Raw genomic sequence first — 21,878 nt, forward strand, 5'->3', positions numbered from 1 at the left:
TTACTGTTTATATAGTGAAAACATCTTACATTTGGGCAGCTTGGAGTGTGAGTAGAGAAGGTCAGGGCTGCATGTGTCCATCAGTGAGGCTACACCTGGAGTACTGCGTCCAATTCTGGGCTCCCCAGTACGAGAGGGATGTGGTGTTACTGGAGCATGTCGAGCAAAGGGCCACTATCATTAAGGGACTGGAGCATTCCTCCTGTGAAAAAAGGCTGAGAGAGCTGGCACTGTTCAGCCTGGAGAAGAGAAGGCTCAGGGGAGATCTTATCAATGTGTCTAAATGCCCGAAGGGAGGGTGCAAGGAGGACAGAGCCAGGCTCTTCTCAGTGGTGCCCAGTCACAGGCCCAGAGGCAATGGGCACACACTGAAACACAGGAGGTGCCATCTGAACATCAGAAAACACTTTTTCACTGTGAGGGTGACCAAGCACTGGCACAGGTTGCCCAGGGAGGTTGTGGAGTGTCCATCCTTGGAGATATTCAGAACCCACCTGGACATGGTCCTGGGCAACTGGCTGTAGGTGACCCTGTTTGAGCTGGTGGGTTGGCCCAGGTGACCTCCAGCGGTCCTTTCCAACTTCAACCATTCCATGATCCTGTGACTCTGTGACTCACATGACTGCAGAAAATTGGAAATTCGTACAAGGCAGAAATCCTGAAAATTTAATTCATAGACTTCCACTCTAATATCAGTATGATTTTTACTTTCTTCCTAAAGGTAACATTTTCCTACAAACTTTAACACAGGTTTTCAGCAGATGGCCACATTAAACCAGAATTCTATGCTATAGATAGTGTAGAATTTTACCACATAACCACACGTGATTGACCCCTGAAGACTGTTTCCTTACTGTATGTAGCTAGAGTAGGTTCACTGCCTCATGCACAAAACCTCTTGTATTTTTACAGTTTTCTCTATTACTCACCTGAAGTGACATGGGACAAATTTCAACCCTTAATAAGCAGTATTAAAGTAGCAGAAACCCAGCTAGTGCTGCATGTTCTTCAGCTTGACTCTAGACTTGTATGGAGACCAATATGGTAGCTATGTAAATCATGCTAAAATGGCACTATCTTTTCATCTCAAAATCCATTTGGAAGTCTATTTGCAAAAGGTGAAGAGTCAGTAAAGTTAAAAATACACTCGTAATGCTAAAGATAATATACTTTGATCATAACCCCCAGCACCATGAATAATTTAGCTCTTTTTCCAGCCACTTACAGAATGTGCCAGGCAGAGTTACTGCCTCTACTTAGGATAGGCACATACTGGCACTTCAGATGCAGGGTACTGGCACCTCAGAAGAAAGCAGGGTTTTCCATTGGTTAAATGGAATTGTCTAGAAAAGTAGACCACTTTTTGATACATATATCAATATTGTACTTAATATTCTATTGCAACAGTTTCAGAGTAATTCACAATTTTTAATTAATATATCTGCTCAACGTATGCTTGAGATCAGGCTCTACTACATCTCCATTTTTTGTTGATGGGGAACTGACTGAGACCAATTAAGCAGGAAATTTATCTCTGGTCTTCTGAATTCGTGCCTAGCCACTTTCCTTCTTAATGTTCATACCTCCCATATGACCGCACAAAAAGAATCCCTGGCATGGTAAAAATATAACTACATGGCCTCTAAAGAGACTATACACTAGAACACGATGAAACAGTGAAGGGGAATGGTTTGGTTTGTGGAGTGGAGATTAGCAGTCAGCGTACATCTTTTGAGGGCACAGTGCCCTACATCATTCATGTGTAGGTGCTTGAGTAAAAGCAGTTAAGAGGATGATGCACTTCAGCTATGCCACAAATGTACAGCCTGTACTTTCATTAGTTTATTTTACCTGGTGCACTATGGAATACAGGTCCCTTTTAAAACTAGGGATGGTAATTACATCTCTTTGAATAACAAAAACTAATTAGTCATGAATAATTTATGCAACATTTGGTACGAATCAGTCATCAAATGAATTCAACAAACACTGTTTGACCAGCTTATACAGCTGGTTGACTAATATGAAAAATTATTCACTGAACAAATTAAGGGACAAAAATGACAAAATCCATGAAATAAACCCTTGAGAAATTATTTGGTTAGCTCTAATAATAATACTTAAAGAACCTAATTAGGATTATTCTTACTAATGCACTATAAGTGGAAAATGCAAAGTGATAAATAGGTATGCTTTGCCTTTTGGAATCGTGACCTAGAGGATCAAGCAATAACTTGATGCAAAGAAAAAGAAACATCACAGGTTATATATCAGTTTTTGTTCTGGATTTCTTGTATTGCCCTAGTATGTTTACAGTACCTGCAGTCTGCATTAAGAAAATGCTTTTAGTCAAGCACAGTGTTTCAGGACTGCTATCAGTCATCTTTGCAGCTAAGAAGGAGTATTTTGCCCAATGATGCACAATTTGTTAAATGTGTTCTTAAGAAAGAGGAGATTACAGCAAAGAAAGTCTTCCAAGTGTCTGTTTCATTGTGGATGGAGATGAAGTAAAGTCATAAGGTTGAATGAGATCTAGTGGCAGGGGATATCCTTTCTTCAGCTCCTTCTGGATAGTTTCTTCGTCACATGCTGATCACTAGATTTTAGATAACCGGGAGGGATTTCCCTGCTTTTCTAATTCCAGATTATATTCTCAGAATTTGGAGTCGTTTTCCCCCTCTGTGGGGTACACATGGTTTGGGTTTTCAGAAAATTTTACCAGATCAATTACTGGTATAGCAGAAGTTATGGACCTTGTTAAAGCCTATTCTCTCTTTCTACCTTTGGCAAATAGTTTCATTTTCTGAAAACTGAACTTCTTTGGCCTAACTAGCATATTTTAATCTTTTTAAAGAGTATCTGTTGGTAGCTTAGTGGACTGTTATACATAGAAAGGCAGATTAGATGATGATCTAATGACCCAAACGTAGACTGCATAATATTATGAAGTATTCTCCTCATTGCTTATGATCTTCTTTTGATCTGGAAGCAGAAAATGGTCTGCCTAATTATTTTACCTAAAATTGTTTACTTGAGCTAGCACTTGGTTAATTTGGACTAGTATTTTCTGAGATATATTTTCATAAAAGAAATATATCTCTAAAATACTCTAAAGTATTATTCTGCATACTTGAAATTTTATAAGTAGATCAGACATTACACAACTCCACTGACTGAATACACTGTCAAGTTAGGTTTAGCATTACCATGAGAGATTGCAAATTGAATCTTGTGGCGCAAAGATATTAAAGCAAAAGACATACTGCACGTATGTATTTTGGATGTCAGAATCTAGTCAACTGAGCTGTGTAATTGATAGTTTGAGACAGACCAAACTTCAAATTTAGTCTTTGGCATTTATTTCATTTCTAGGATTTCAAGTGTATGTTAGTAAGCTATTAATTGTTCTTGCTGCAACTATTGTTTGGTATGTAAGGCGATATCTAATTTCTGGTTTGGTCTTTATTGCTTTCTAAGTGTTGAGTCTAGAAAGGGACTGTCATGATAAATTAGCATGATTTCCTGCATGACCTTTTCTTGAACTAGTGTACCTCTCATAGGAAGACCTCTAGTCTTTGCTGTAAAAAGTAATGCAATGGAGAATGCATTCTCTGAGGCTTTTTTTTTTTTTCAGTTTTCAATTCTCATGTTCTTGCAAGTTTCAGCCAGCACACCTGAAGTGGTTAGGATCAGCTGAGAAATGTCATACTCTGTTTTGATGATTTGATTTTTTTTTTTTACATTGTTCATTTGGATAAACAGGGTAAAATCTTTCCTGAGTATAAGAAATTCAACTATTTGTACTATGATTGGATGTGAGTGACTGCAGGACCAAGAATAGAATCAGTGATTAGGAGCCCACAGGCCTACCTCAGGTGGTATCTGAGAAGAAAAGAGCCACTGAAATGCCTCAATAAGAGTTAATTTCATTTTCATACTCTCCTGAAGCCTATCAGATTTGGTCCACTACAAGCAAGAAGACTAAGCAGCAAGACCCTAGCATTGGGAGCATCCTACATCATTCTTGGTATGAACAACTGTTTCTGAGAGACATAGCTAAAGACTACTTCATCTGTTCTTAATCCATTCTACGGATGATAGCCACCTAAATTAGAAAAAAACAAAAATAAACAAAACCAAACAAAAACCCAAGCCTAACGAAGAAACGACTCATCCCCTCCTCCAACCCCCCAAAAACCAAGAAACAAATGACCTCAATCAGAGTCAATGCAGAAAATGAAACTGCGATTTAAATAGTTTTGTATGGAAGAGCGATGAGTTTTCATAGCTTACGAGATCTTTATGAAATGAATATCTGAAGCCTGTATGACCATTTTTAATGAAAACCATTAATGAGTAAGATCTTACCATAGAGTATGTGTAAATGGAGAAAATAATTGCCTATAGAAGGCTATTTCTATTTTCTACTCTGTTATGCATGTATTCTAAGTGATAGGATTTATTGAATCAGAAAAAAACATAATTTTGTGAGAGGTCTGCTTAAAAAATATTAGTAATATATCACTGCCTCACCACATACTGCAATAGTCCTTTTGCCTAAAGTGAGAATTCCTCTAAATGGCTTTTGGACACTCTAGTTTGGAAGAGATCTGTACTACGCTCATAAATAATGAGGAAGACTAAAGCCTGTCATCGAGACACTTTGTTTCTGAAGGTCATCTCCAGTATTATCAGACAATCTTTACTAAACCAGCCCATTTTCTAAACCTATGTAGCACAGTTTTCAAACCTGGATGATGAACTTCTACATTTAGTTGCTTCAATAAAAATAAGGTACTAATTTGTGCCAATTTGAATGATATAACCCCTAAATCAAACATGCATTCGTGCAAACTGGGCTGCTTTTCTATCAGAAAGAGGAAGTTGGAAAACCAAAAACCTCTTAATTCTTTAGAGTTAGGAAGGAAAAATCTGCATATGAAATATCACACTGGTGTCAAGATATTAGCAATTATGAAGGAGTATGGGAACTTATGCAGGTGAATCTTTGCATATCAAACTGATAATATAGCCATAAAAATGCATTTCTGCTGCTTCTAGTTCATACTATAATTCTGTTTCCCCTTTTTCCACAGCAGCGTTATTCACAATTTTGCAAGTGCTTGGCTAAAATATAATTTGATAAAAAGAACTCTGAGGTGAATAATGATTTGCTCAGCTGCAGCTCATTAGAGATGATTTTGTTTTTCCAAATTATATTACAAGGGCAGCGTATCAGCCTGTCCATGTACTCCTCACTGAAATGACTGCTGTAGTCTGGGGAATGAAAGGCTTCCTCCTAAAAGTTTACTGCTCCTTTTTTTGCTAGTTTAGTGCTTCATTTCTTTTTATATAGCTGCAGAGCAAAGCAGCCAGCCTTAGTTTTGTAGATTTGAATGTACAGGCCTCAATAACAACATTTTTGTTCTGCCTCAGTCTATCCTTATATTGGTATATGCCAGCTCTTCATCCTCACCTTCGCAGCCTTTGATAAGCAGGGGAGTTATATCGGTAAATGTTCTGCTTTCTTCGCCTTGTCTCCCTTGCAAACCCAGAATCTGCAGGAGTCAGCTCTGTTTTGTCACCTCTGTATCTTGGCAGGAGGATGGCAAACTGTTTTCTCTCATCAGAAAGCAACTGATCAAGAGATTGTGGCAAGCAACAGTTTTCTCCTGCCTCACTAACATTTTCCCATGTTGCATGGGAGAAGATAAAAAGTTCAGAAAAAAGCTGATGACTTCTGTTTGCTTGGTGGTGAGGCCACTCATTTACTTGTGAGAAAGTTCTGCCTGCTCTGCCCTGCCCTGCCAAACTCATTGCATGGACTGAAATGTTGGGGGTTTGAGTGCTTTTAACACCATGTTACAGAGTCAGTGTGGCTTTCTTAGTCTCCTAACAGATCCGCTTCGCTCTCTGCAAATAAATACGCACTTTGCCAAAGAGAGGAAATAACCCAATACTTCAGCCACTCATATGAAATATGTAAGCTAGAAACCAACTGCTCCATCCCAAGTGAATGGCTGCTTTTTTCATAACTGTCTCTGTTACGATAGGCAGCAGAAATGGGCAGCTTAGGATCAGGAGAGTGAAATGTGTTTAAAGCTACTGTGGTACCTTTGCTGTTCATGAAATTACAGCGCCTGGTCTCGCCAACATACACATCCACCTCAGTCTTAGAGATGCTATACAGTGGGAGAAAACCTATTCTGCATAAGCACATCACAACTTAATTCAACTGGATAAGTTGCTTTTCTTCCTTTCTGCTTTTGAATATCTGCTTTTTAGTAGCCAACCAATCCCACCTGTTAAATTCAAAGAAAAGTCCCCGCTACCACCTCAGCATCCGTAATCATCTTTCCATGTCTGGTTTGCCAAAGAGTAATCTGTGTGTTACATGAAATGTGCTCCTATGGTTTTTGCTGCTGCTGTGTCTGCTGCAGCAGTGAGCAGCTGAGTGTTCCCTGATCACATTGATATTCCAAACCAACCAATGCTGCAGCCAACAGGTGAACTCCACTAGGAGGGTATGGCCAGAGGGAACACAAGGATGAAAGCCATTTAGGAACTCAATAAAGAAAGAATTCATCTAATTTTCCCTTAAAGTCTACCAGAACTGCAGGAACCTTCACTCCAACACAGCTGCAGAATGACTGCAAGAATTGAGCCAGGTAGCTAGTGGCAAAGAAGTGGTCACAGCATTTTACACTCACACTCATTCCCCTGCTTTTTTGTCCGCTACTCCATTTGCTGCATTCCCCCACCATGTTTAAGCTCAGATTTGTTAAGTGTGTGAGGCACAAAGGATTTTTCTCTTGCCTATTACTTACTGCAGTACTCCCCTGCAGAAATTAGAGCTCCCCAATAATGCTGATTTCCTTGAAGAAACCATTCTGGTTTGTCCTGCAAACAGAAGTGAGTGTCACTAGAATGACTGTATAGAAACATAAAATCAAATAAAGACAGAAATTGATGAAATCAAATAAACATATAAGTTGAAGGAGTTAATCAGAGCTTTATGTTTTAGAGATGCATACTTACTAGGATGACCATGTACTATAAAAAAAGAAAGACAACTCATTTGTAGTATGTCCCTTTGTGACCCTCAGCCTCAGCCATTCAGTCAGTATGGAGAGCCAGGAGACTTTACCTCAAGCAATGTTATGTCTGTCATAGAAGGAAAACAAGCCTCTCAGAGTCGTCATTCTCTTTTTCCTCTCAGCTCTTGCTCTTGTCACGTTGCATTATACATAGATAACACGAATCTTGAAGACATGCCCTCTGGTTAAAAAAGGAAACAACAATAACAACAACAAGATCTCTCACACAGCATGCCAACGTGAGCAGTATTTAATCACAGATAATTGGAGCATTTAATAGCAGTACTTAATAAAAGAATGATAGAAATCCTTGTCAACAAACACAGTGATAAGTATAAGAAGAAAAAAACCACAACCCTAAAAGAAGTGATTGCTTTAATGATTATTCATTTCTCATCCCTAGAGCCGTTTGTTACTGTACTGAAGAGCAGTCTTATCTATTCAAAATATCCATTAAGATATTTTGTTGAATCCACGCAGAAATCAAAATAATGAAATCTTATAATGACTTTCTCTGTCACCTATTTGGTGGTTACATCTCAAGGACTAGAATAAGTGATGATATTGATGATGATGATAAAAAAAGAAAATTATGGAATGGGTTAAAGTGGCAAAACAAAAATCTCTTGAGCAAAATAATAGGAGTCTTGCAAAAGAGGGTAGAGAAAGAGGGTACAGAAAGAACCAAGCACCCCTCTGAGCTGTTCACATCCTCCGTCTAAAACCATGTTAGACTTCCACAGATACTAGATGATTTTTTTCAATGATTCTCCAATACACCTCATCACATATAGTAGAGCACATACAATTTCTCTGGCGTCTGTGCAGAGATTCAGTTTGCCTGAGACGAATGTCTAGAACAGCACAGTGTGATTAAGCTGGCTCCTTTTCTCTAAAGGCAAATCACTGTTTTGAGGAGTATTTTGCCTAAGAAAACTTAGAAGTATATGACAGTGGGACGACTGTTTGTACACAGTGAAACAATCCTAATTTTTCTTTTTGTCAGTGTAAATTTAGAATAAGTTCCTTAAAGCACAGGGTTGCAGTGATTTCAGCTGAATGCACAGAGGCAGATTGAGGCACAGTATCTGCAGAAACTTGGTACAGAAAATTGCACACCATGACAGTGGATAAAGGCAGGAAGGTAAAAGTTCAGCTTCAGGACACTCCTTAAACTTTGATGTTTCTGGTTGGGGTAAATCATAGGATGCTTTTCTTTGGTTTCAGAATATTTGCAGGGACCTGTTACAGAATTATAGAACTGAAAGGAAATTCATGAGATCATCCAGACCAAGCTTCTGTCCCATCAGAATCAGCTATACTTGTGTTCTTCCAGCATTTTGTTTTTCTTGACTGTTATTAAGTCTTCCAATGTGGAAGACTGCATAATCTCTTCAGGTAAACTATGGTACATAATTTCCTTTACAGTTGAAAAGTTTTCCTTAATATATATCCTTAATCTTCCTTGACACAATGTATACCAATTACTTTTCCTCTTTTCTATTATAAACAAAGGGAATATATGATTTCCTTCCTCTCTGCAGAAACTGTTTATTTATTACTAAACTATCATGATCTAGATGGAGACTACTAATTAATTTCAGTGATGACAAAGTGGAAAATTACTTTGCATTGCTTTAGCAATCTCCTTCATAAAATGTTGAATGTACAGAAAGAGGAAAAGACTCTTATATGACATTAGGTTATGAATATTCAGATGCATACCTGAAGATGCATAGCTGTATCTTTAGACTCTGTTTCCTTTAAAAATGGATGAAACAATATTCTTGAACACTAACAGCCTGAAAATAAACAAATAAATTGTAAATAATGAATTATATTAAGGGAAAGTAAATGAAACTTCTAGGTTCTGTGCTAAAATAGTTAAAGGACAATCCTCCAATAATCAGAAAAATCACCCTGTAATGAAGTTTTTTTCAAAGCTGAAAGGAAGACCTTTCTCACAATGACATCACATTATAGTTTAAACTTCAGCATGCTGCATCAGTTCAGTTCAGTGCAGGATTATACCCATGGGAATATTTCAGCTGCCAAAAATATATTTTTTGCCTTTTTAATTTATGTGCCTCACTTTAAGCACACAGACTTCAGCATTTTGGTTCCAACCTTTCTGGACCTCAATGCTGGTAACTAAAAAAGTAAGTTTAATACAAAATCATAAATTAATATTTACTGAGGGGGTACTATAAATTCCAGCCTCAAGATTAGAAGCCACAGAGGTCAGGTAATGTGATTCAGAGCATTGAAGACAAGATTTCTGGGTTGTTCTCTAGAGGAACCAACACTCTCTAGAGCTTTTAAGTTTCTAATGCAGTTGTGTAATTCAAGTGGCTATTGCAGGTGATGTGAATATTCCTTCCTGTTCTGCATCTTAAGGCATTATGGCACATATTTTAAAAAATATTAGTGTTGGGTTGTGGAGGTGCAAAGCAAAGTGGTTTGCAGATTATGAGCAATTTCAGGATATATTCTTATTTCAAGCTATCTTTCCTCACTTCCATCTAAGGCTTCCTAATTCAAGTTCTTATAGTCCCCACTACCATAAAATGTATTAATGACATCATTAGTAATACCTAGCCATGAATCCAACATCATCTTAAAAAATAATGAAAAAAGGATGATGGTGTAGTTACTCTTCAAATTAATCATTCTTTTCAATCTTTTATAGGTTTCTTGAGGGTTCATTGTTTTCTGTCCTTTTAATCCATGTCTAGCTGTTAAGTTTGCAGTAATTATTATGCAGTAATAAATTTGTACTGCAATACCGGAGGCCTAGGAGCTCTGACTTTGTAAAGAGTCATTTTTATTATATCATACTTTCTGATAAATCGAGGGACAAAGGCAGTTGGACCCTGAGTCAAAGTCCAGTTAAACATTTCAGTAATTTTTCAAGTATGCAGCCATATAGTGAAGGCGGCTAGAGGTTGGGCTGACAACTGAAGTATCACTTTAACAGCTGCTTCATTTCACTATCTCTCGGCTCATAAACTTTATTTTTAATGAGCCTGCCTGTAAGACCACTAAAAAATGACCTTCACAGAGAACTACAAGGACCTACAGTGGTGACCAAAATAGCTTTCTTGGACAGTGCATAATATCACAGTGATCATAGCAGAGAAAATAAGCGGCATGGTGAAAAAGACATTCTGCTAACTACTGATGAGATTATTCTGTATTTTCACACTGAAGGATTCTTGTGGTAGCTGTGCAAGTAATCCACTACCTTCAACTCATACTAATCCAGACATTGTCATTGGCTTTAGTAGTGTTGTACCAGTTTATATCAGCTGAGTGAATGGCCTGTGATTTTAAAGTTGTGTTTAGGAGCTGTAGGCTGTCTTACAACAAGAAAATACATTATGTAATAAACTGATAATAAAGAGGCTGCTAATTCTTACCCTGCCCTGCACGTTGCTTGCCAGTCTATAGTCAAAACGTTCTCCTAATTAACTCTAATTTTCACCTACTTTCCTTACCTAAACACATTGCAACCTTCTGGTTTGTTATGCTACTTCTAAGGGTATGCTGCTGGTCTAACTCAAGGCAGTGTGGGCCTGGAGGGGTGGCTAAGCGTCAGGGGAGGGAAATTCTGGGTTGGAGCTTGAGAGAGTGAAGAAAAGGTGCTCACCAGGCTGTGTAGGAGTGGTGTGGCCCACGGGAGGAAGGGTACTTGTGCTGGGAAGCTGAACTTTCTGGGTATGCAATTTTTTAAAAAACAGTTCCAAACTGAGCTGTAATTTTAAGAGTCAATAATTCTGAGGTACTTTAAACCACCTACACCACAACCCTGGCTACTTCTGAAGTAGGTGTAATAATTTAGTCCTGTGGCGTTGTGGGCACTTGCTAGACCTTTTTTATCAGTGTCCAAAAGCAATCAAAGTGTCTTGCTGAAAGCACTGAAGGGTGTGCTGCAGCTCTGTCGTGGTTTAACCCCAGACAGTAACTAAGCACCACACAGCTGCTCACTCACTCCCCCTCACCCAGTGGGATGGGGGAGAGAATCAGGAAAAAAAAAGGTAAAATGTGTGGGTTGAGATAAGAACAGTTTAGTAGAACAGAAAGGAAGAAACTAATAATGATAATAATAAAATGACAATAATAAAACGATTGGAATATACAAACCAAGTGATGCAATTGCTCACTACTCGCCGACCAATGCCCAGTTAGTTCCCAAGCAATGATCCCCCGAGGCAAACTCCCCCCAGTTTATATACTGGGCGGGCATGACGTCCCATGGTATGGAATACCCCTTTGGCCAGTTTGGGTCAGCTGCCCTGGCTGTGTCCCCTCCCAACTCCATGTGCCCTTCCAGTCTTCTCGCTGGCTGGGCATGAGAAGCCGAAAAATCCTTGACTTAGTCTAAACACTACGTGAAAACATCAGTGTGTTATCAACATTCTTCTCATACTGAATCCAAAACATAGCACTATACCAGCTACTAGAAAGAATATTAACTCTATCCCAGCCAAAACCAGGACAAGCTACCACTTCTCCTGCTAGAGATCTGTAAATTTTTTCACTGAAAACGGAGCTTTACTTGCTCAAAAGCCTAAAAGAGTCAAAACTAGGATCATTTTAAATTATTATTTGCATTCCAAAGGCAGCTGAGGCCAAGACTTCTGTGTGCTATGCATGGTCCAAAACCAACAACAAATTGGCCCCTGCCGTCTTTAAAATGTGAGTTTAAAGTCTAGCAGGAATGTGGGGAAAAAAATAGGGGGGTGAACATAGAGATGTAGCAAAAGGAAGCAAAATAATGCAATATCAGATAACATGCTAAATAGTTTGATAGCTTTCCTACCAGTGTTTTATACAAGCATAAGAGCACAATAGAGTTTTTATGAGGACTGATCACTTTACTGTTGTTACTGGAATGAAAAGAACCTCTTTGTTCTCTCTTAAGCTCTGCCTTCGAGTTGTGTGATGCCTTTCCCACAGTACATCCTAAGGCACCTGTGAGATTTGGGAGTTCAGCTTTATGGACTGTCTTTTATGTTGTCTTTTGGGCTTGACTAAAGACACACTGAACTTTGTTAATCCTCAGAATCTGGAAATACGCTCTGGGGTCAATGAACAGCTGGACTAGTTCCAGCAAAAGTTCTACTATTCTGTGTTACGGTGCTAGCTGATGCTCTTTTAATTTGGTACCCAGACACAGCTTGTGAGCAGATGAGGCAAATGGCAACATTTCACAGGAAAAATCACAAATCAAGTTCTTGTATGCTTTTGCTTGTTCCAAAGAAAGTAGTTCATAATGTTATGTATACAATATCAGATCACTGAATTTACTCAAATGAATTTTTCTTCTATTCTCACACCTTTTTCTCCACTATTATTTTCGTACAAGATTACTTTCAAAGCCTCCTTCTAAAATGAATAGGAACTGCACAAAAGGATTTCTGCAAGCAAGCTTCTTGCCTAATTACTTATTACAGTATTCTGAAGACTGAGGGTGGTATTTCCGCTGAAATATTTGTTAAAAAAAAAAACAATTAACTGCCTCAGTTCTCCTCACTGAAATTGTTGTTGAAAATATTTGATTGTACAGTTATGCTTGTACCTGCATACTTGTGGTATAGAGTAGATTCGTTCCCTGTCCATGCTGCAGCAAGCAGGTGTTCTCCCAAGTGTTAAGTATTTCTAGGGCTTGGGCAAGCCTGTTTTGGTCCATGATAGTCTTCAGCTGCTACAAAGACAACTTAAAACCATAGACATAACTTGAAGCAGCCACTGTACCCAACCCTGGTTTGTGTTACGTATATCTAGTCTATCTATCTCAAGACCGGTTGAGAATGTAACCAAAGTATGATCCAACAGCATGAAAAAAAAGTATTTAGGTCGTCTATGTCAGAGGATGATTTAACTTTTTAAATTGCTTTCATGAAAGTGATTTTGAACCTTTTGATAACTGTACTATTTTTATTACGTATTCTATCCTTTTATTTGGGTTTGTTTGTTTGTTATTTTAAATGAAGCCCCACACATCCACACAAAGTGGCTGGGGAGAGGTGGAAGTGACAAAAGGTATCTTTACACTCTTGATTCTACTTCACCACCAAATTATGTTACATTAGTCATCCTTCCCTCTCTATGTCAGTAATAAGGCCAAGTTAAAAAGCAATTGAAGATACATTTACAGAGGTGGTGTCAGCATTTTGGTTGCCAGTTGCACAGAATTTTCTCTTCAGCCCTTCTGCTTGGAGTGAGGTCTGTCTCAGGTCATTTATGTTTTCTTTAATTTAGCTTCAATTTGGAAGAACTTGCGTTTGTACACATAAATTCATATGCATATTTAAAAATAGGTTGTTGAAACCATGCACTCTTTTTCAGCCTTGGGTGGCCTTGTGACATCTCTGTGATACGCTATGCATTTTCCTGGGAAGCTGACTCAGCTTTAAGAATTAGTCAGATCCACAAGTTCAGCTTCTTATCAGGAGGTTTATTCTACCAGCATATGCATTTTGGATTACCTTTATCACTGGCCCTGTACAGATCTACTGGGAGAGCTACCACCAAAGCATGCTCCCTTGGCTGATACGCAGGAGAAATTCATAATTCAATTTGCATTTCCTGAAAAAATTGACTGTTCCAAATTAGCACCCTTGTGTTGTTAGTACTACAGAAGAGAGCACCATAACCAGCTTCCACCTAAACCATCACTCTTGTCTTGACTAGCCAAGCTGGGCTGGCAGAGATGAAGGGTGTACTTCCCCATAGTAAACTAGATTATAACAAGGACTACCTTAGCATTTACTCCTTTCAGAGCTCTTAGTTGTTTAATGAGTGGCAACAGTGGTTGTACAGCAGTTCCTCTAAGGAAGACCAGTACTTTGCTACCTCATGGCAGTAGATTAAAGCCGCAGTCCAGCCCACGGAGTTCCTTTCAGAACATGGACGTTGAGAAATTATTGGTGCCCAAAGAGAAGAAAATGGGTGAAACATGACAACTTCAGAATCCTTCAGTATAAAATCCATGATTCCCTGATAAACATAGTAATTCTGTCATCATAGTCTACTATTTTGTCTTCTCTTTAACAGGATGAACTTTGTTATAATGGCTTTAATATTTAATATTATAACAGCTTTAATATTTAACATTTTTGCCTGTGTTTAGAATTTTCATACCTTTTTCTCAGTAAAGTAGGTTCTGATACTCATTTTGTTCTTCTGGTACAGATTAAAGAGCACCTCGCCAAGGGACAGAGGATGTTGGCTGGTGATGGCATGTCCCAAGTAACCAAGACACTATTGGATTTAACTCAGAGGAAAAACTTCTATGCAGGGGACCTTCTTATTTCTGTGGAAATTCTCAGAAATGTTACAGACACATTTAAAAGAGCAAGTTATATCCCTGCATCTGACGGGGTGCAGGTAAGAGAACATTGTAAGGATAATGTTTCAGTTGATGGAGTTTATGTCAGTGTACTGCATGTCACCTGTTTTACCCACTGAGGAAACTAAATCTTCTGAATGATAGACATAAACATTGTTCACACAAAACTAAGATGCAAGTGTAAAATAGGAGAAGACTCAGCTACATTTAATGAGACACGTATCCAAAACAAAGCAGCAAGTAAAAAATGTAAAATCCTTTCTTTGTAAAATTTTCAGGATCTTTCTCTTTCATGGTTTGGTTTGATTGATAGGGATGTGTTGGTGGTTTTTTGCACTAAGCAATTCACTAGTGTTGTTTGTTCTAGTTCATTTCAGTTCAAAAATCTATCCACAGTTTAGTTATGTAATTCTGGCATTGCTTCTTCAGTTCAAATAAATAAAACTCATTAAAAGTGCACAGGAGTGATGGATAGTAAGTTTGATATAAATTTTCTATTTCACGTGTTAGATTAACTCTTTTTGTGCAAGAGGCCAATTAAAATATTATCAGAAATAAACCCACTATAATTATTTCCACATAACGGGCTGCACAACTCATTGTGTAATGTTCATTAAAATAAATATTTCACAGGACTTCCAGATCAGGATATTGGTTTCATCTATATCTGAGAATTTTAGACACTTTTCAAAGACTGTAGATGTACTGAAAAAGAATACTAAGAAGGTAGATGTATATATTATTTATGAAAAATAGAGTTTCATGATAATTCATAAATTAATAATGAAGTTATTAATGCAGGTCATATGTACGTATTTGTTTGTATAAAGGCAAGCATAGATTATAAACACATTTTAGAATATATGCATGCAGATAAATGGAGGTATCTTGGAAAAGACAATTTTTCCAGAGTTAAGTTTTCAAGAGCTTGCTATTATATTTTCAGTTTTCTTGTTTTTCTGTGCACAAAGAAAAATGAACTTCCATATAAAACCAATGTTTCTTGTGTTGGCCTGTAGCCAGCTGAAAGTAATTTTTTTGAACAGTGCTTTTCAAAAAGCATTTTGGCTGGACAATCCTTTTGTTTTTTAGTTGCATAAGAGTCAATATCTTCTCCTACTTTCAGTAAGTTTTACTATTAAACAGGGTGTTATTTACTGAAATTTTTTCATGCATTCAGCAGTCTGACAGCCCAATGTAACTTCTTCATGCTTCACAGGCACTACACAAATCTGTGGTAAAACCAGCCTTGAGAAACTGATTTTATTCATGGGCTTAGCAGATCAGGTCATTTGCACTTTACATACATTAGAAAGAATTTGATTCTTTTCCCACTAATGACAGTGCCAAAAGATCTGTTCCCTTCAGCAATGTAGAGCTGTTTCCAAAATACATAATAGTATATGGCAGAACTTGCAAAAATGGTTAGTATTTTTTAAAATAATTTTTGATTAATCATTTTGAAGTGAAGAAATGAGAAAAGGCAAAAATTGGTAAACCCTATTGCGAAGGAAATAAGGAAGGATTTCTCAAGCCAAAGAAATAACTGTATTTTGGGATTTAGATGCCTAAATACCAAGAGCTCCTAAACCCTGCTGAAAAAAAGGCACTGAAACTCAAAAAAAAAAAAAAAAAAAAAAAGTTTAACAAATTGCAAGCTAAGGTAAAATCCAAACCCCAAGGCATAGTGTTCAGGAAAGTATATAAAATCAGAATGAAGTGTATGTTTTGCACAGGGGATATATTAAGCAATGCTCCTGTTACTGACTTCTGATGATATAAAATGAAATCCCGGCTCAGTAACATCAGTTTAAATTTTACTATCAATTTCTGAGAAACCAGGATTTCCCCATATGTAAACAAATGTCATATGCTACCATACTCTGGAGGATTGTATTTAATTTTTATTTTCACTATCACATATTTTCATATTTTCTAGTCCATCATCAAAGTAAGTGACAAAAAAGTGAAAATGAAATTAATTTGCAGAAGAATACCAAGATTCTTCTTTATGAGGAAGCTCTGTGTGGTGCTCTAATTCCATTCTATTTTTTGCACTAGATAAACAGTAGAATTTCTTAGGTGTTGGGTTTTTGTTTTAAACAATTTCTCAGAAAAGCGTGAGTGAGGTTTAAAATCTCTGAAAGTCATAATTTATCATTTCACATGATGTCAGAAAAGTAGATTATGAATTATGGGTAATAGTGTTTTTAAAGGTCCATACAAAACCAACACATCCACCTCCATTAAAACTGAGAAAGGAAAAGCATGTATATCTGAGTATATTTGTTTCTTATACATTCCATCCATCTGGATAGTTCCTCTACTGTCTACAATCTCTGGCTTATATCCACTATTAATATTCATGAATAGTGCAAAAGATGTGATTCAGACACTCCATAACAAAAAGAATGAACAGAAAAGTGAGATCAAATTTGAAAATTTCAGGCTAATTACTCAAAATGAAGATGCCACTACCTGATATGATGCATAGAAAATGCCACTTGTTTAGGCAGACCGAGAGCAGGACAAAGCCTCTAAAGTATGTATGTCTAGTGCCAAGTTATTTATTATATCACTGTTTTTCTTTTTGCATATTTTAACCTTTTTTGCAACAATATTTGTGCATATATTGCATATACAGTGTCAGGAAGAAAAATAACCATGTTTGAGGCAGCTAATATGGAAGGTACCGTGCATCAGTGACTGAAAACAGCAGTACAGTAGTAGAAATAGCAGAAGACAAGAGTCGTATAATTATTCTACAAGCAAGGTCTTTCTCTTAATGTGGGAATTCCTTTAAAATACACTGTGTAGGTACACTGAGGCTATGAGATGGCCACTGTGCTATTAATTGTGTAAGAAGGATTGTACCTGTAAGATAATTAAAATTTTAAGTAAGCATAATGTAAGGAACATTTTGGGACACTTTCCAGAACTGGTCTAAGAGTGCTTGAAGTACCTTCTAAGGAGAGGATGGCAGGAAAGGAGCTACCTTTCAGGACAGACGGCAAAGCGAGTTGTGCAATCCCCTGATCCAGTGACCAACAGGAAACAAGGTTTCTCCCCAAAGAAGTTTGAGCAGTATAATCCCATTTATATTAGCCACAGGGACCATTGCTGTCAGTCAGGGATTAACAGGATTGCCCAAAGCTTTTTTCCCCCCACCTTCCCCCTCCCACACACATTCCCTATGCTGAAGTCCGAAAGTGGAGGTGACTTAGGGCTATCCATTAATTCCTCCTAGGGAGGGATTCTTCTCTAGCTGTATAAAAGGATTTATGACAGCTTTATTCCTGCAGAGAGGGTCAAAGAACTTGGACTGGAACAGACAACTGCAGCCATTGTATTGCAGAAGAAAAAGACTGAAAGGAAGGAAATTAAATTAGGAAAACATAATTGTCCATTCCTGACTGTAACTGGCATTATCCTCAGAAAAGCCTGGGCAAAAATAAAGGATTTCAAAATTTGGCTCTGGCTGTCACAACATTTTCTATAGTGGCCAGTTCAGTAATACGTAAGCTCTGCCATGAAAGGAAGGAGCTTGATTCTACAAGGAGGTCCAGTGTTTACTGCAGTAATACCATCGGATCACATCCATAATGCTTCTAAAATTTAGCCTTCATACCTGTCAATCATTTTACTAAAGGGCAATGTTGTTTCTTGCAGCATTAATGCAATGAACAAGGAGAATAGTCAAAGTAGGTGAAAGACTTTTTAACCCCTATCCCCCTGTCACATTTTTGGAGTGCATCTCATATCTATTCATTATTGAAGCAGCAAAGCCATTTAGTCATCTCTCTGTTTAATTCACAAAGCAGCGGTATTGCTGACTGAAAAACCTTCATGCATCTCAGCCTCCACTGCTACCATAAATATGACATCAACCAGAGATAGAAATAGGGAAAAAAAAGATCTCAAGAAGCAAGATATTCTTGGCCCTAGGTTCATCTACATCATTTAGGGTTTATTAGCAAGTACTAAGTACATATTAAATCAGTTATTGCTCATCTTTTGTTTGTGCTTGAGTCTAGGAGTATTTATAAGCTTTTTCACATATATTTCTATTAATTTTTGGTCATGTTAATGCTTTCATGTAACTAAAATAAACATAAGGTTTAATGAACACATAACATTATTAGCAAAGCCATGTAATCTGCAAGAAGCATTTATACCTCCTGAGTGATTTTCAGACAATCTAGCCTACTCTTAGGTAGATCACATTACATGGACATGGATACTTTTGCAATTAAGGCTTAGGCTGTTTCTGCAGGGGAATCAGTGGCTGCAATGTACTGCAAAACTAGCTTTGAACCAGCTCGTTAGTATGAAAATTATCCCACACTGAGCTCCGTGCTGCTGCAGCTAGATTACTGCTGGCACCCTAACGAGTTAAAGTTAGCTAAAATTTCTGTCCACTGCATCTCCACGGTATTACACTGGAAGAGTGCAGAACCATCATACTTTAAAAGTGTTTTCCTCAGGCAAAATCCCCCTAAGGCCAACTCTACCTAGTAGAACTCTTTGCCAAAATCATAATATCCTAGAGTAGATGTGGTTATAGTGCCATGAAACTGCTTTGGCCAGTATAGTTTATTTTACTTAGGGGACCAATAAAGCTGTACATTTTTCCTAGCTGAGGTTGCATTTACACAATTGTGATTTCCCAACCTGGTTAAACTGGCAAATCCTTTGTAATGAATACTAAACATAACTCTTTTCAGTATGTTTTATTTTGCTACTGAATACCTAAAAGAGATGAAATGTATTCTTGGTATATAAGCAATATGTAGCTGCATTTTCCTCTTCTTATCTTCAACTAGACTGGAAATTTCCCATCTGTATCACTGCAAATTGGATCAAACCATGAGAACATTTTTCTTTTATGTCCTGTTTTTAATCCCCATCATCCCGTCCCAATACATACTTGTCATTTTTACAGGAGCTTGCTGAGCCATTTCCTTTCTTTTAACGAAATTTTGTGTTACTGAAGCTTATGGATATTTTGCTACTGACTTCAGTGGGAGAAGAATTGTGCCCTCATTAATGTGCAGGATTATTTTGCCCAAGTTCACCAAAGTGTCAGTCACCTCTATATTAGATTTCCCAAGTTAAAGCAATTTTTATCCATGTAAATTTTATGGTTAGCATAATTAACTTCCTAATGATGAGGCAAAGATGGATCCTCTCACTTGTCAAGTAGTTAGTGTTAGGACTAGATTAAACTGGTAAAAATGTTTTTATGTAAAAATAGTTTTCATGTGAAAATAGTTCTCACAAGTTTTATTTGAATTTGTATCCTACAGTGTTTTACTTATATGGTTGTGAGACACCTAAAATGTCTGCAATATCTCATATTTTGAAATTAATGTCTTTTCAAGCACAACCACAGTATCCATAGTACACTAAGGTTGGAGGTTATTTCTGCTCTCCTTTCAGTCGTGGTGCAGTCAAATGCTTCGCACTTTCATTAAATAGTGAGTTAAAGTTACTCCATACTTAAACCTTATTTAATCCCTATTTATTCCCCCAAAATGGCTAAAAAGTAAGTGCAGGTGAGGGAATTACCATTAATCTGAGTTCCAGTAGGGTCCTATAGTTGGTAAAAAACTTAAAGTTTTTTCAGAGGTTGCGAGGATCTTAATTGCACTCTTCAGCTAAGGTCAGTGGAAACCACATGTATCTTTTATGAAGGAACAGATAAATTATAATTGACAGGCTGTAGAAAAAATTGACATTCTGCACAAAAAGTGATACAGGGCTGAGAAGAATAGACTCTGTACAAATTCTTAGCTTTCAAAGATGAAGTTAGGAATACAAATTGGTAGAGAGAGCAGACAAAATTAGAAAGGAAAGTTCTCCACAAACACATGGAAGAAAGTGATTTTTAAAATGCATGATTTAAAAGCTAAATGCCCTGGCTTTTATTTGGTTTTTTTCCTTATAGTTAAGTGCATAGGAGAATCAGATAAATAAATTAACAGTTTAAGGTCAAAGAAACTGAAATTAATTATTCTTTTTCTGTTGAAATTACTAAAAAGACAGAGCAAATCTAACTTTTTAAAAATCAGATGGACCTGGTTTCACATAGCATTTATCAATGAAATACCATTGTATGCCCTATTTATGGTCATTAAAGATCATTTTTATGTTTTGAATAGAAATTAGTGACCCTGAGCCTAGTGTTTTCTTAATGTACTTTGTTTATTTGCAAAACATATAGTTGTCTAGTTTCTGGAATGAGAACAATTTGAAAATAGAACGCTGTCTCATTTAAAAGTTTAGCAAGTTTAAAACAGTTTTTATTTTATACAAAGCAGTAGTATGGAACCTGATTATATGACCAGAAATGAACAATTAACTATAAAATATATGTGCTCTTTTATCAGTTTAATACAGTTTTTTTGTTACCTCATCTCTTCCACTGGCAGAAAATAGGCTGAAGAACTGCATCTGTAATAGAGAATGGAAAACTTTCTTTATGTCAACTTAAGGATATAACTGTTTATGTCATTGAAAGTCATTTTACTTTGTCTTTTATTTAACTGATTTTTCAGAACTTCTTTCAAATTATTAGTAACCTCTTGGATGAAGAAAACAAAGAGAAATGGGAAGATGCGCAACAGGTAAGATTTGCATTTTGTAACCCATCAATTTAAAAAATTGGAAACTATGCATTTTATGACATTCGCTATATCAGAAGCTACACATTATTTCAGTAAGTCATGACAAAGTGGAATGTATGGTTTCAAAAATCAGGTTAAACATACACCCTGCTGTAGGTGAAAGGAAATCCTAAGTGAGACAATATTTTGGAAAAAACTGATCCTTTTCAAAAAGGAGTAATTCCAGGACCCATTGGCTAATTCCTTAGATTAAAAATATATTAAGAATATAAAGTGCTTCTCTTGATGAACAGATTTTCATTGCATTCCATGGGATTATTCACTATGTCTTTCCTTTTATTGTAATGAAGCACGTACGAAAGATGAAAAATACTACTAAAGGCCAGCTGCAATGATGTTTTTATTAAACAGAACACTTCAGAACTCACCTGAAGAACTCATATGACACCATCAAACAACATACAGAAATTTAAACAGTAGACTTTTTTAAAAAGGTTGCATTTAGGAGAACAGTTGTGATCCTTAAGACTGACAAATTTCAGGACTAAGTTAGATATGATGATAGCACTTTATAAAGTAATAAAGTCTAAAAAAAATCATTAATTTATAAGAGAAGAGTTTAAAATTCAAATGAAGACTTTTTTTTTGCTTGGGTATAAGTATTTCCTATGTGCTTATACCAAGAACATAATAGGACAATGTTAGTATTTATATTCATGAACACGATCATAGGACTATCAAATTTATTCAGATACAATTAACAGTGACAATGGGAATGAACAGATAGTTATGTACAGAGAA

General features: G+C 36.9%; 1 protein-coding gene across 7 annotated transcripts in view; it reads left to right on the forward strand.

Moving 5' to 3' along the window:
• Positions 1-21,878, forward strand: part of ADGRB3 (adhesion G protein-coupled receptor B3) — a 460,870-nt gene that overhangs the window by 212,110 nt on the left and 226,882 nt on the right. For all 7 annotated transcript variants that reach the window (XM_069804588.1, XM_069804589.1, XM_069804585.1 and 4 more), the window contains 2 exons: positions 14,295-14,489; positions 21,009-21,077. In XM_069804588.1, the coding sequence (XP_069660689.1) occupies positions 14,295-14,489; positions 21,009-21,077 (264 nt within the window). The remainder of the gene's footprint in view (positions 1-14,294; positions 14,490-21,008; positions 21,078-21,878) is intronic.

The sequence above is a fragment of the Haliaeetus albicilla genome, chromosome 17 (genome assembly GCF_947461875.1).
Source record: "Haliaeetus albicilla chromosome 17, bHalAlb1.1, whole genome shotgun sequence".
In the NCBI taxonomy this organism is placed as follows: domain Eukaryota; kingdom Metazoa; phylum Chordata; class Aves; order Accipitriformes; family Accipitridae; genus Haliaeetus; species Haliaeetus albicilla.